Below are 12,907 nucleotides of genomic sequence, written 5' to 3'. Positions count from 1 at the left end.
TTGCTGAACACAAACATCATCACAGCTTTACTGATACCTTCTGCTGCGTTTCCTTGTTATTCTGTCAAGTGTGAGAATGTTTTGATGAGGTGTTTAGAATCCCAATTTTCTTTAATTTACATGACCAACTACTGAGTAAGCTTCTTTGTGTTAGGAACTAATGCTCCATACACTCATCTGTAAGAGAGTGCAGCCACTCTCCTCTCCATGACAGATGAAGTCTGCATGCACCAGCAATCATCATGCAGCTGCAGCCTTTTGTTTTCTTTCTTTCTCCTGTGGCTGTTGCTAGGGAGTGGGTGTCCTCTCCAATTATTGGAAGAATCCAAGGCTGATAGGCACCATCTATATTTGAGGCAATCATCTGCACTGTATTCCCTCTGCCTCAGATTAATTTTCCTCATGTTTTGCCTCTAAGAGTTGAGCAGATCTGTAAAAAGTAGTTTCATTCTACAAAATGGCAATTATATGACCACATTTATGAGCAGTTTATTACTGTCTTGTAGTAAAAAAAAGCTCATTCTTCAACCTAAGAGAGGCTGATTTACATGAAGAACTTCTTGGGTTATGTTTTCCTGTGAACAACTAGTTTCACCACCTTTGATTCATTCAAGCAACCAGAAAAGTAACAATTCACAAGCATTGTTCTTGCGAATCTGAAAGTGTTTTCCCAGTATCACATAAGGCATTAGCACAGAAAAGGGCTCCTGGAATTTGAAGCATTCCAACTCCATATGTTCCAAGTAAGAAAGTTTTACAAGCGGATACCGGCATCGAAATAGTAGTTTCTTTTAAGAGCATGCATATCTCATGAAACATAAGACGCGGTAGAACACATCTTCTTATGGTCGATACTGCATCAAGAAGAGAGAACAAGAAAAAGGACACCACTCATAAAGGGATGAACCAGTAGGATAGCAGACGAAAGATTGGAATTTGATCACGCCGCAGATGCTTCCGCGCAGGCTGTTGCCTCGCATGAAATCTTCTCTTCGCCGTTCTCAAGTTGGCTGTAGTTTCCCTTCTCTTTGAAGAGCTGGATGTGGTGATGCTTGCAGTACAGCCTTCCCTCATGCGCAATGTAGTTCGAAGGGCTGATGACACATCCTCCACGGGAACATTTGAAGCAGCTCTTGTGATATGCAGTGCCGTTAACCGTGACCTACGACAGAGATTTGAAATTCGAATGCTTGAATCGATTCTTTCATGTTGCATGCTATAATGAACTAGAAAATCAGTGCATAATTTGAAACTATTCAATTAGGTGAACGCTATCGAAGGTATGCAAATCGAGATAATCCCAATCTGTTTTTTTATGGATTGGCAGGTCGGATTCATTCTCATAATCAGAAAATATGAACAACTTGCGAGACGGATTTTTCTCTACTTGAAAGATGACTTTGATAAGTGTCAAGTGTTGGAATTTGCGATGCGATGCGTAAGTAATGAAGAAAGACCGGACAGGATGGAGTTTGTAAGAGGTAAACTCAAATCGAATGAAATTACCCTTTCGATCGGATAAACAGTCTTGTTGCATCCAACACACTTCTCTCTGGTGCCAGCAAAAGCACTTGAAACCTTGCTTGCATTCTGTACAGCATATTCCAGTCCATTATCGACAGGGGATATAGCAAATTATATGCAAGTATAGACAAACAACAGGCTCTGAAAAGAAGAAAAAGCTGAATCTATAAGGAAATAGGTTTAGGAATTGCCGAATTTGCATCCTATACAATTGAACACCACATGAACTTCAAGAACACTAATGGATCATTATACCTCGTTCTCGACATGTTTTTCCGGTTTGACAATCTTCGGTGTCCCTGAAACAGAGAAGGACGAACCACCGTTTTTATGTAACACAGCAGCGAGTATGTCGAAGAGATTGGGAGAAACCACGATTACCTTCAAAGCTTTTGTCCAGGCTGCCGGTCATCTTGAAAAGCTGATCAAAATGGGGTCTGCAGTACAGGACTCCCTCGAAGGAGTTGTAGTTTCCCAGCTGCAATGAGACAATAGCAGCAGAACGATGAAGAAAGATGTTGCTCTCAAGCTATAGAGATGTGCATGAGTCTTCAGCAGCGATTTCAAGTTTCTATTGCCATAAATGCAGATGAATCTGAAGATCCTAAGATTGTACATAATATTGCATCAAGGAACTCATAGATTTGAAGAGTGCAATCTGAACCAATTCTTTAAGAGCAAATCACTCGTCAAAGGATGATAGATGAAGCATGTGCAGTTACAAATGACGACATGATTCAGCTCCCAATCTCACACCCATCTTGATCAGCTAAGTTCTCAAAAGCAATTGGTGCATGAGACACCGAATCGGAAATTTAACGAACGTGAGATGGTCTTGCAGATGATCAAACCATAACCTTATCATGGAACAAGAACAGCAGCTGAAGATTGATCTTCTGTTCTTCTAACACGAGAAACAGGGCAGGCGAAAGAGAAAAAGGAGGAGCACCTTCAAGGTCCCCTTGCAGTGATGGCATCTGAAGCAAGCCTTGTGGTAGATCCGGTTGTCGGCGGTGAGCTTGTCGACCAAGTACACCGTCTTGTCGCACGCCGTGCACTTAGTCGTCGTCCCCTGGAACGCCATGGCTCTTCTCCCACTCCTACTTGCGCGCACCCTCCTCGACTCACCACCCGTTCTCGTGTTACCGCCGAGCTCCCTCAGGCGTCGGCAAGGCCCGGAGAGAGGGAAGACGTCAGCTGCAGACAATTGCGGTGGAGGCAAGCAAATAAAGGAGTGGGGAGGAGGGGGGGTAATGATGAAGATGCATGGGGAGACAGGTAAGAGTTGATGGGAAGCGACAGGTTTGTCGCCGAGCTTAATGCATGCACAACTATTATTTGCAGCAACGTTTTCGCCCATCGTTGCTGTTCTCTCTATTATTAATCTGCTTTCTTTAGACGAGTGAGATAAATAATAATAATAATAATAATAATAATAATAATAATAATCAATGCCCAGCTGGAAGCAAAGATGACATGGAGAAGGAATAGCTGATCCCTGTCGCACCCTCGATGTTATTGCTGTTGTTTACGTACGAGTGGCTGCAGCAAAGAGATGAACGAAACCTGACTCTTCTTCTAATCACACACAGCTTTAATTTTGGGAGGCAAAGTGAACATTTTAAAGTCCCGAGCAGGTGAAGAGGCACCTAATAAAGCTTCACGTAATCCGAATTAGTTGACGGGTCGGAGTCATGCTTTGGACTTATGCCTCTAATAAAATTTTTACCGATCGATTAGTAGTAAGGGCCAGCATTACTACTGGTCCTAATTGTGTCTTTCTACCGTTGGTAAAGGGGAGGATGGGATGGGGCCCTGGAAATAATGGGTGCACGACAAGGACATTGCCAGCTACTTTCGACTCGTAAACTCCAGATAGAAGACGCACTGCAGCTGATGTTTCTTTCCTGCAAAGGTACCACTCTGCACTGTGTAAACTGTAGTTCATGTTGTTTCTCTTGCAATCCGGACTGTATCGTCACTGTTTTGAACTTGTCGTCTAATCAATTCCAAAGTTAACGATAGATCGACTTGAATTCGAACTACAGCGGTTGTGAACAATATTATGTATATTTTCGTTTCAAATTAATTTGAATTCGAACATTCGAATTCTATGTAATAGTGGAATAAAAATTCTTCCTCCATCGAGTCGTGTTTCCGAACCACATCTGTGCTGCTAGAGATTGTGATGATTGATGAGATGGAGGTTGGCTGGCAGCTGCTGCTGCTGATGATGAGAACGGAGGCAGGCCAGCAAACTGCCAGCTTCGTTTCTGCACTTCCACTTGCTGCTGCTGCTGCTACTGACCAACCATCGGATTGCTTCTCATTTGGCCAACGTCTTCACCATTATTATTTCTTTTCCTTTCATGAGTTGGTGGTGGTGGAAGTCGCGATGGCATCCTGCCCACCAAAGTTCATATTTCTTCGGATGCTCGCAAGCCGACGGTGGGCATGATATTGGGTCGGATTCTACTATGTCCGAATTCGGATCCGATAAGTTCACGGGCCGGTCAATTACTGGGCAATTCCGAGACGATTAGGCCCATTAACAATAGTCTAACTTATCATATCTTCACTAAAATGACTCTCGAGGATTCCACGGAAGAGATGCTATGCTTTGAACATTATGATGTTGTGTATCTAACTATTTAATAGAGCATAATATATCATTTTATAAATATTGAAGAAGCTGATTAGTTTAGTTGATAGGGAATATTCTAGCATCAATCGTAAGTTACTAGCTGACAGTTGTCAGGGAGTTGACATGCAGGATAGCACGACATAGCTAGCGATCGACACTCCCTCGATCATTCCCTGTCGGCCTTGTGTTACACAGGATGGTACGGATCGACGTCATGCCACAGGAGCCCGAAAAGGCCAACTCATGCTGCATAAGGCTGTACGAGTTGACCACCTGCATGAATACACCGCAGGAGGTATGGGTGGCCCCTGTACAACCGTAGTTCCCTCCCATCATCTCTACAAATATAAAAATCGATCCCCGACGTTTGAAAAAAGGATCGATCTCCAAAAACCCCCACTAGATATAGAACCAATCTCCATCAGCTAACTAAAATATCAAAGGGTTCGAGTCAAAAATCTCACCTGACGTTGACTTGTTATGTAGTGTCTTGACGAAGAACGGACATACTCTAGTTTCACCTCGGGATAACTTTGGAATCATCCTCGCCAATCCCAACTTAGCTTCAACCTTCTTCGAGAAGATTCATTCAAACAACTTCGCACATTTGGGACAAGATCGAGTTGTACTGACCACTGATTAAGTTGTTAAAAGACTTTATTAGATGATAACGATGACTTGGGATCAAATTTCATGTTTACTATTTATTGTTTAAAAAAATTTCAAGGGCTATTTTCGAAGTGATATGAATATAATCTCCCCTAAAAGAGAAGATAAAGAAACGAATGCTTGGCCAATCTAATCTGCCACGTCGGCCGGGTGATGACAACTAAAACCGTATCCACCACACAAGCTGACCTACCACCTCATCACCAAATCATCTTGTCCTCCCAAAGTCAAGTCCATTCTAGAAACTATAACTGCAAACTAATACTAGACACCGAGATCCGGGTCAACCAAGACATGGGGAAGACCTTAACATTGTGATAGATTGAATCACCTAAATTTCTCAAGTAATCGACACACGATATGTAACGTGGTTTGACCACTGTCGACTCCCAAAAACCTTTGGCTATCGAATGAGAACTCTTGTGATCTCTTAAATTTCTTATATCAATGTTATTTCATCTAAGAGATAAAATCACTTGTGGGAGGAGAAGAATGATCTCTCTCTCTCTCTCTAAGCTAATACAAGCGAGCAAGACATACATTAAATTTCGTGTGATCACCTATTCTTTTATAATATACTTTATATTAATATATAATCAGATATTAATCGAATGAAACAAAAATTCACAGTGATGTGATGACAAGCATCCGCACATCACATGGATCATGTGCGTCGAATGGACCATTCATTACACAGTCCCAATTCTCATCACAAGATATCCTTTTCCAACTATAAATAAGTTGATGGTGCAGGATAATAAGTTTAAAGGCCGTTGATGTATGGTGCAGACCTAAATCAACATGTCTCACGAGGTTGATGTTGACTTTTGAAAAGAAGACTCCCTTGATGACAAGGTGAGAGAGAGAGAGGTTATCTTCGATGAGTTCGAAACATGTCCATGATTTGTGTAGAATAAGATAATGGCTATCAAAGACAGCAACAACATATGTAGAATTAACTTGTCTCATGGTAAGTGATGAGCATGAAGATTATATTTGTCGTTGTTTTCTTCTATACCCTTGGCCATTCTCTGTTGATCGAAGAGTGGCGGTCATAACTCGATTATTTGGAATTGACAGGTTTGGCTTGCAACGAGTTGGATATGGCCCCCCCCCCCCCTCAAGCTCTATCCACTTTGCATCCGTTCTTAGCACGGAGCTTCGGTATTTATCTGCCATGCAAAACAACAGATAAGAATGACGTCCTTCTTCTGGAAGGTGGAAAAAAGGAAGCACTTAAGACCCACCCAACATCCTTCGCATGACCTCCGTGATGACACCTTTGACTCGCTGCCACTCGTTCCACTTTGTTTTGCCGTCCGTCGCTTAATCCCTAATGCATCCATAGAATCCGAATAAATTACATGACTCCGTAACTCTTATGTTCTACCTATGCTCTGAGATATGTTATGATGCCAGATGGCGCTTCTAGATTAATGATCATTCAATAATCATCCTGGAAACCAGATATTGACTTCATCGTTATTGATCGATGTTTATTGAGTTAGACATATATATATATATATATATGCTTGATTAACACGTCAACGTTAAATTATTTCTCTTATATGGACTATGTAGGCTATGGTCCAACTTGATGGCCGTGTCTCAATACACCCCACATGCAGAACATGACCCACTGACACAGTTTCTCCTTGCGGCCGAAGAGGACTCTCTTATCGTGTAGCAATGTGGAAACCTAAAAATTCCTAATGGAAGGATTCAACACCCAACCGCTCTCTGCCTGTTCTTGCAAGTTACACCGCAATGAACCCACAAGTCAACACCGAGATAGATATACGGGCGACAGAAGCTTCCTTGAACGGCTGAGACCTGAAACTATCGTCTTATATATACTAGCATACATCGAACAGAAAAGGGTGACTTTGAGAAATCCGTAGCAGATTCACATGCGATATTGCCCAAACTATGTTCTGCGGGACAGCAAGCTTCAAGAGCGTCGACAGTGATCCATGGACTCCTTCCTCGCCCAAGGCAGAGAAAAAGAAGGCCGGCAAGAACCCCTACTCGGCCAGAGGCCTCGACAAGTTCGCCACCCTACTCGCCGAGCTCGAGGCTCGCAAGGAGCGGGTGCTGGCGAGGGCCGCGTCGCAAGGGGCGGCGGCCATGGTGCGGTTCACGTACTCCGGCCCGAACGAGTGGATACCGATCATCGTCAAGATAAGGGATCCACAAGTCGAAGCCGGCAAGCCGTCTGACGTCGAGAAGCCCAAGGCGCCGCCTCCGGTGCATGCCATCTCGGAGGCTTCCCCGCCCGAAAAGGACGTTGGAGAGGGGGTGGAGACGGTGGCGCCGGAGACGAAACCGAAGGGCCACTTTTCTTGGGGCGTGGGAGGGGCCAAGGGGTGGTCTGGGAAGAACTGGAGGCCGAGCTACTACTGGCCTTTGGTGGCGGTTCTGATGCTGCTTTGCTTGGTCATGTTCGGGAGGGTGTTCGCCATATGCTGCACCACCGTGTGGTGGTACATGGTGCCGATCATGCAGGGCGAGAGCGGTGCAGGAGTGAGGAGGTCCATCAAGAAGAAGAAGGATTACGGGAGGAGACTAAGTGACAAGAGGATGGCTGGCAATTTAGCACCTGCACCTTCTTTCCAGGCCAACAAGGTCAGGGGGGTGCAGGAAGCGTCGTCTCCTCGAGGCCATGTCAATGGAAAGAGAGGGTAACATGATCAGGAGAAGATCATCATCTTCTTCTTCTTCTTCTTCTTCTTCTTCTGCTTCTTCCTTTTTTTCTTTCATTTTTTTTTTTGTTCTTCGTAGGACTGTTCGATTTCTGTAATAATTAGGATAACTGCCGATGTATATATATTATCTCCGTGGAAGATGGTTTTGGTTGGGGATCAATCTCCAAGCTCATCGTCAAGGCTTTGTTCATAAGAAAATTTCTTTTCTCAAAGGCTGACTTGATCTTATTTTTCCGGGGGATTCAATGGAGCGTATTGCAAATTTCTTCCCCGCGCTTTAACATCATTCCCCGAAGCTCTCTGTCTGTACATTAGATTGAGACAACACGGGGGGTAAGAAAGGCGATTGGAGAGGCAAGACGGGGCCCTACTAATTAATCCCTGCCATTTCGACGGGTAAGAAAGGCCGAAGCGACCTATCGAATAGTCTCAAATCTAAATTTCAATTGATTTCGAGGTCTCACCAACCGTCTCTGCCTACTACCACGTTATTTCCATACGAGAAATGCTACGCGTAACGACTTGACTTAGTCATGACTAAAGTCGCGACTTCTACATGGAACACGATGCGCGTCCACCGTGGTTGAACTGACCTCTTTGTGGCATGGCCACGTCAGCCAGTCACAACTCGAGTAGCGGCTTGAGTTGCGGCATCTAGCAAATTCTCTGTCACTAATTTAAATAAGAATGACCAATATCAACACTAGACGTGCAGGATAGCTAAAAAGGATTCTATGCGAATCCCATTCACAGAGAAACTTCTTCCACTGACTTGCGCCCGGCGTTATGCCGTTTTCTTGGTCCCCAAGGCATGCAAGAGGACCACAACAAGATAGTGAGCTACTATAAATTCATGTATCGACTAACATAATGATTGCAAAAGAAAATTAAGATGTTGGGAACGTGTCATAGGATTGCAAAAATGTACCTTTGTAAATGAAATGAAGCTCAGGATCTGCGAGTCTTGTCCGGTCGAAGAGAAATCTTTTCTTATACTTCATGCTGAGACTATTTAAGCCTGTAAGCCACAAAGGTAATAAATAATCTTTCATATAACTTTCACAAAAAAAAAGAGAGGATTATATCCAAAAACACAGATGCATTAATGTTGAATCTATAGAAAGAATGAATCAACTTGAACATGTTTAGAGGGAGTTTGATGCAGCATGTGAGTCAAAGTCAATCACCATCCATCCATCTCAGATGCCACGTCGCCCTCTAAAACTTTTAGAGACAACTCACCCGTACTGTGTAGCGGAAGAGGAAGAATATATCCGCCACAGTACTTGTTTGGTTCTTTTGCTTTTGGGGAAATATGCTTAAACCAAAAGCAAGTCCATTATTCCCTCAGTCACACCGATCAAAAAAACCAAGTCCATCATGACCCACGAGCATCACATGTTACAAATCCTCCACCAAATTTTGGTCACCCTCAAATCAATCAAGAAATCCATAACTCCCAGCATCAAATTTTCATGACAACTTCAGAGAATCCTTTCGCCATTGCGAACTTAACCAACTTCCCAAGTGCCTGACAAAAGTGTGCTTTATGTAAAGCACAATCTTTTGCCCTCGGCTACGAGCTGGTTATAAAAGTCACTCTGTCAATAAAGATATGTGAAGAATGCTAATAGTTCAGGTGGGTTCTTGGCCTAACAAGGGAATCTCCTTCTCAAGTCAAGTCTTTTGGTGCTTGTCTTGTTATCATAATTGTACTTCCGTTATCTATTTAACCTAGCCAGCAACTTCAGAATATAAATGAAGAAATATACATCCATTAGGATGGCATATCAACAACCAGTCTATACACATAATTGAGGTGGATGACAACCATTTTAAATATCAATACAGATATAAATTTTCAAATAATACTTGAAAATGTTTCACCATTTTCCTTTCACTAGATCATAGTTCATTTAGTTAAAGAACCGGTTGAAACATTAAGTAAATATGTTGTTAGTATAATTATGCACAAGTATGAATGAGATACAACATTGCTCTAGCTTAGGTAGTCAGAAACCTGCATGTTGTATCCTCGGGCTCTACCAGCTTAGCTCCTAGATTGATGCAGTCCCATCATTCCTGCATATGGTGGCAGAAAAAGGTTAATGGTGACAACAGTGACAATCAAGATACAACTAGACCGATAAAAGAAGATTTATGTGTGAAAAAGCCAGCCCGATCATTCCAAACCTCAAAGCATGCTTGACATATCTTAATCGTGCATCATTCAATCTTCACTGGGTGCCAACTAAAATAGAACCAAATCCTAAAAATGCCTGAATAGCAATAAATATCTTGTTGTCGACCGATCAAACTTGAATTTTAGGCACTAATTCCCAAGACTGAAGCTTGCTCCAGTTATGCACTAGATCTATGGCTCTCTTCTTTTGCCTCTGGGCACCATATGTAACATTGGGCTCATGCATGCTGGTTACGTTTCTTATATATCTAGCCAACAAAGGGAAGAACTGCCCTTTCCGTTTCTCCAATTCTAGAAGGCTTCTGCCATATACTCCAGGAAACTTCATCTCTGTCCCAAGCTAAACAACAAAACACTCAAAAGGATAAATGAAAAATTAAAGAACAATGTTGCCAGAATAGCACGGAGTGTAAGTACCTCTAGAAAACATAGATATAAGAGGGTTATGAATACTAACTTTAAACATACAACATGCCAGTACTTACAGACCGCCCATTGTACATCTACATGTTTTAGGAATCTCAAATGCTAGTGGAGGAAAGAATGTTATTTATTCTAGTTAGAACCATCTCGATTTCTTTAGGCTGGTTGGCTAGTTATTACCCTCTTTCGCATCTTATTTTTCATCGTTTTTCTAACCTCCTACCACCTATTAACACCTTAACTTGTAACTTTATGTGCTGACTAATCCTGGAACATAATTTATCACACAAGACAGAATCAATGTTCAAGGTACTATGATGGAAAGTTTTAAATACCAGTAAAAGAAACTTCTTGGACCATTATGCACCAACCATATAGTCCACATGCACCAATTATATACCATAAAACTACTGAATATGTATAAATCAGTACACTAGTAGACAGTATAAAATTGGATAAGTTTGGTGTGGTTGGTATGATTGATATACCATATCATTTGTAACCATGTTATGAGGACATTCAGATATCATAAGCAAAGAACTCTTGTTATTAGTACTGCAGAGTCCTTTGCAAGCATCAATTTCCAGACTACTAATGTTATAATAGTGGCAGGAAAATCCACAGTAACCATTAAGACATTTATATAACCCATTTATATCACCAAACAGAAACACTTTCCAATTCTTGAAATCATATGCTTGTAATAATTGCCTTAACGGTCAAGATATTTATAGATCCTAACAGATGGTCTAGTGACATAGGTACACCGGACATGATTGGGTTCAGCACAGAGATTTGTTGCATCATTCAATTGGCTGGGACTCAATCAAAAACCTGCTATGACTTGGTGGAACCAAGCAGACCAGCTGGGCCAACCAGAGCGATTAAGAATCTGCCACTAACTAGCATGAATACATCAGATAAGTAGGAACTGATCAAATTTGTATCAAAACATTAGAAAATCCAAATAGCAGGCATTTCAATGCTAAACCAAGAACCAGTGAAACATAGAGTCTGTACTGATGACTGATGGATCCACTGGTGATGGAATATATTGGTACTGAACTCATTAGATGTCCACTGTTGCTGGTTCTTAATGCCTTGAGATTGCCACTAATTATTGGAAATTAGTTCAAGGAAAGTTGTGAAGCCTAAGACAAGCATTAAATATGACACTTCTTTATTGATCCCTTGTTGTCTCATATTTGACTCTTAGTTCTATTAATTACCTCATATGATTTACATGTTCTAATTATCAGTTTATTAAGATAAAAATTACAGGAAAGTTGGAATTTATAGTTACACACACAGACATATACAACCAAATATGAATTACAATGCCCCCTGTTTGGATATCCTGGCACCATCCCTGATCTTAGCAGAATACATGGTTGGAGCTCACTGCTCGCCTAGCGGTTCTATGATTCTACGTTAGAATCATATGAATGAGTCTACAAATTCCTCAAATTATATGTTGGTTTCATTATAATGAAATATAAATATCTTGAAAGACAATAAATAATTATGCTCTTGTGGCCTTAACGAAAGGTCTTTTAATTAGTATATTCCTACAATCCAGATCAAAATTTAACAATGGTATAAAATTGGTGACATTGTCTTTAGAATACTAGTAAGAAACATTACAAATACTTATATTCTAAAGGTGCAATATCATTAGAACCTTTTACTTAGTGACAAAGACCAGAGTGTTTGCAGCATTTAAGGTGCCAATTTACATGCTTTGATTCAAGATAGGAGATGGGAAACAAATTGTCCAGAAACCACAGAAAAAATTCATCATATCACAGAATTTTATCAGAATAAAATAACAAAGCAACGATTATATAACCAACTAAGCAATTACAAAGATCACAAAATGTACCTTATCTTACCCATTGTGGAAAAAATGGTACGCGTGACCAACATTGAGACATTCGATGAAGCTCATGGCTCGGTGAACCATCACGAAGAAACACCCCGAGCAGTATCTGGTCGCTTGGCAACTCGTCTTCCTGCCAAGAAATCGCAAATCAAGATTTCCAATATCCCTAATCAAGCAACAACAGGCAAGATAAATAATCGAAACTATCTTAGAGTACGATTAGGAACAGTAATTAATTACAGCAATTCAGCAACTGCGGAGCACAATAATCCACCCATGATTTCTTCATCTTCTCGAAATCATCGGAGGATCTCCACGCTCATCTTGAACTTGACGCCGCGAGGTTCATATCCGTTCCAGTCCAAGAACCTCATTCTCGATGCCCCCTTGTTCCTGAGGAGCCGTAGATCGCCCACATAGAGAGTCCCGGACACCACGGGGTCGTCGCGCTTGCGCTCGTCGAGGTCGGGGCAGCGGCGCCGGACGAGGAGTCCTAGGTGGGAGGGAGTGGGAGAAAGAAGGGGAGCGAAGGAAGACAAGGAGGGCGACCTTGAACTTCCACGAATCGATGGGGTTGATGGCGCGCTCGAAGCAAAAGAAGGTGAGGAGGAACCTCACGAGAGGGAAGAGCGAGAGCCTGGCGCCGATACCTAAGGCTTGCATTGGAAGAATAGAGTGCAAGGGGCGGCACCGCACGAAGGGGGAGAGGGAACCATCGTTCCTTTCGGTCGGCGTTCCGTGCTGCTGGTTAAGTAGCGGTCTACAGCACTAAAAGATAACGGCCGTTATTTTTCATCAATTTACGCAGGCTAGCAACAATTTGGTTACAACGTCCGTTATAACGACCGCAGGGGGTT

General features: G+C 42.1%; 2 protein-coding genes and 1 long non-coding RNA gene across 5 annotated transcripts; 1 reads left to right on the top strand and 2 right to left on the bottom strand.

Moving 5' to 3' along the window:
• Positions 1-688: 688 nt before the first annotated feature.
• On the bottom strand, positions 689-2,832 carry LOC135588627 (LIM domain-containing protein WLIM1-like). The gene is made up of 5 exons (XM_065080839.1): positions 2,474-2,832; positions 1,906-2,002; positions 1,780-1,823; positions 1,507-1,590; positions 689-1,162 (listed from the first exon to the last, which is right to left on the bottom strand). Exons 1-5 carry the CDS (start codon positions 2,606-2,608, stop codon positions 941-943), a joined length of 582 nt encoding a protein of 193 aa, XP_064936911.1. The 5' UTR covers positions 2,609-2,832; the 3' UTR covers positions 689-940.
• A 3,252-nt stretch (positions 2,833-6,084) lies between these two features.
• Positions 6,085-12,872, bottom strand: LOC108953565 (uncharacterized). Of its 3 annotated transcripts, XR_010476354.1 has the most exons (5): positions 12,291-12,872; positions 12,051-12,180; positions 9,563-10,085; positions 8,471-8,560; positions 6,085-6,170 (listed from the first exon to the last, which is right to left on the bottom strand). It is a non-coding gene; the product is annotated as an uncharacterized LOC108953565 (long non-coding RNA). The 3 variants fall into 3 exon arrangements; XR_010476356.1 differs by lacking the exons at positions 6,085-6,170; positions 8,471-8,560 and having other exon boundaries at positions 9,365-9,624; XR_010476355.1 differs by lacking the exons at positions 6,085-6,170; positions 8,471-8,560 and having other exon boundaries at positions 9,365-9,624; positions 12,061-12,180.
• LOC135588624 (uncharacterized) lies at positions 6,676-7,721 on the top strand. Its single transcript, XM_065080836.1, has one exon. The coding sequence runs from the start codon at positions 6,767-6,769 to the stop codon at positions 7,520-7,522; it is 756 nt and encodes a 251-aa protein (XP_064936908.1). The 5' UTR covers positions 6,676-6,766; the 3' UTR covers positions 7,523-7,721.
• Positions 12,873-12,907: the final 35 nt, after the last annotated feature.

The sequence above is a fragment of the Musa acuminata genome, chromosome BXJ1-8, assembly GCF_036884655.1.
Source record: "Musa acuminata AAA Group cultivar baxijiao chromosome BXJ1-8, Cavendish_Baxijiao_AAA, whole genome shotgun sequence".
In the NCBI taxonomy this organism is placed as follows: domain Eukaryota; kingdom Viridiplantae; phylum Streptophyta; class Magnoliopsida; order Zingiberales; family Musaceae; genus Musa; species Musa acuminata.
This window is presented reverse-complemented; position numbering and strand designations above follow the sequence as displayed.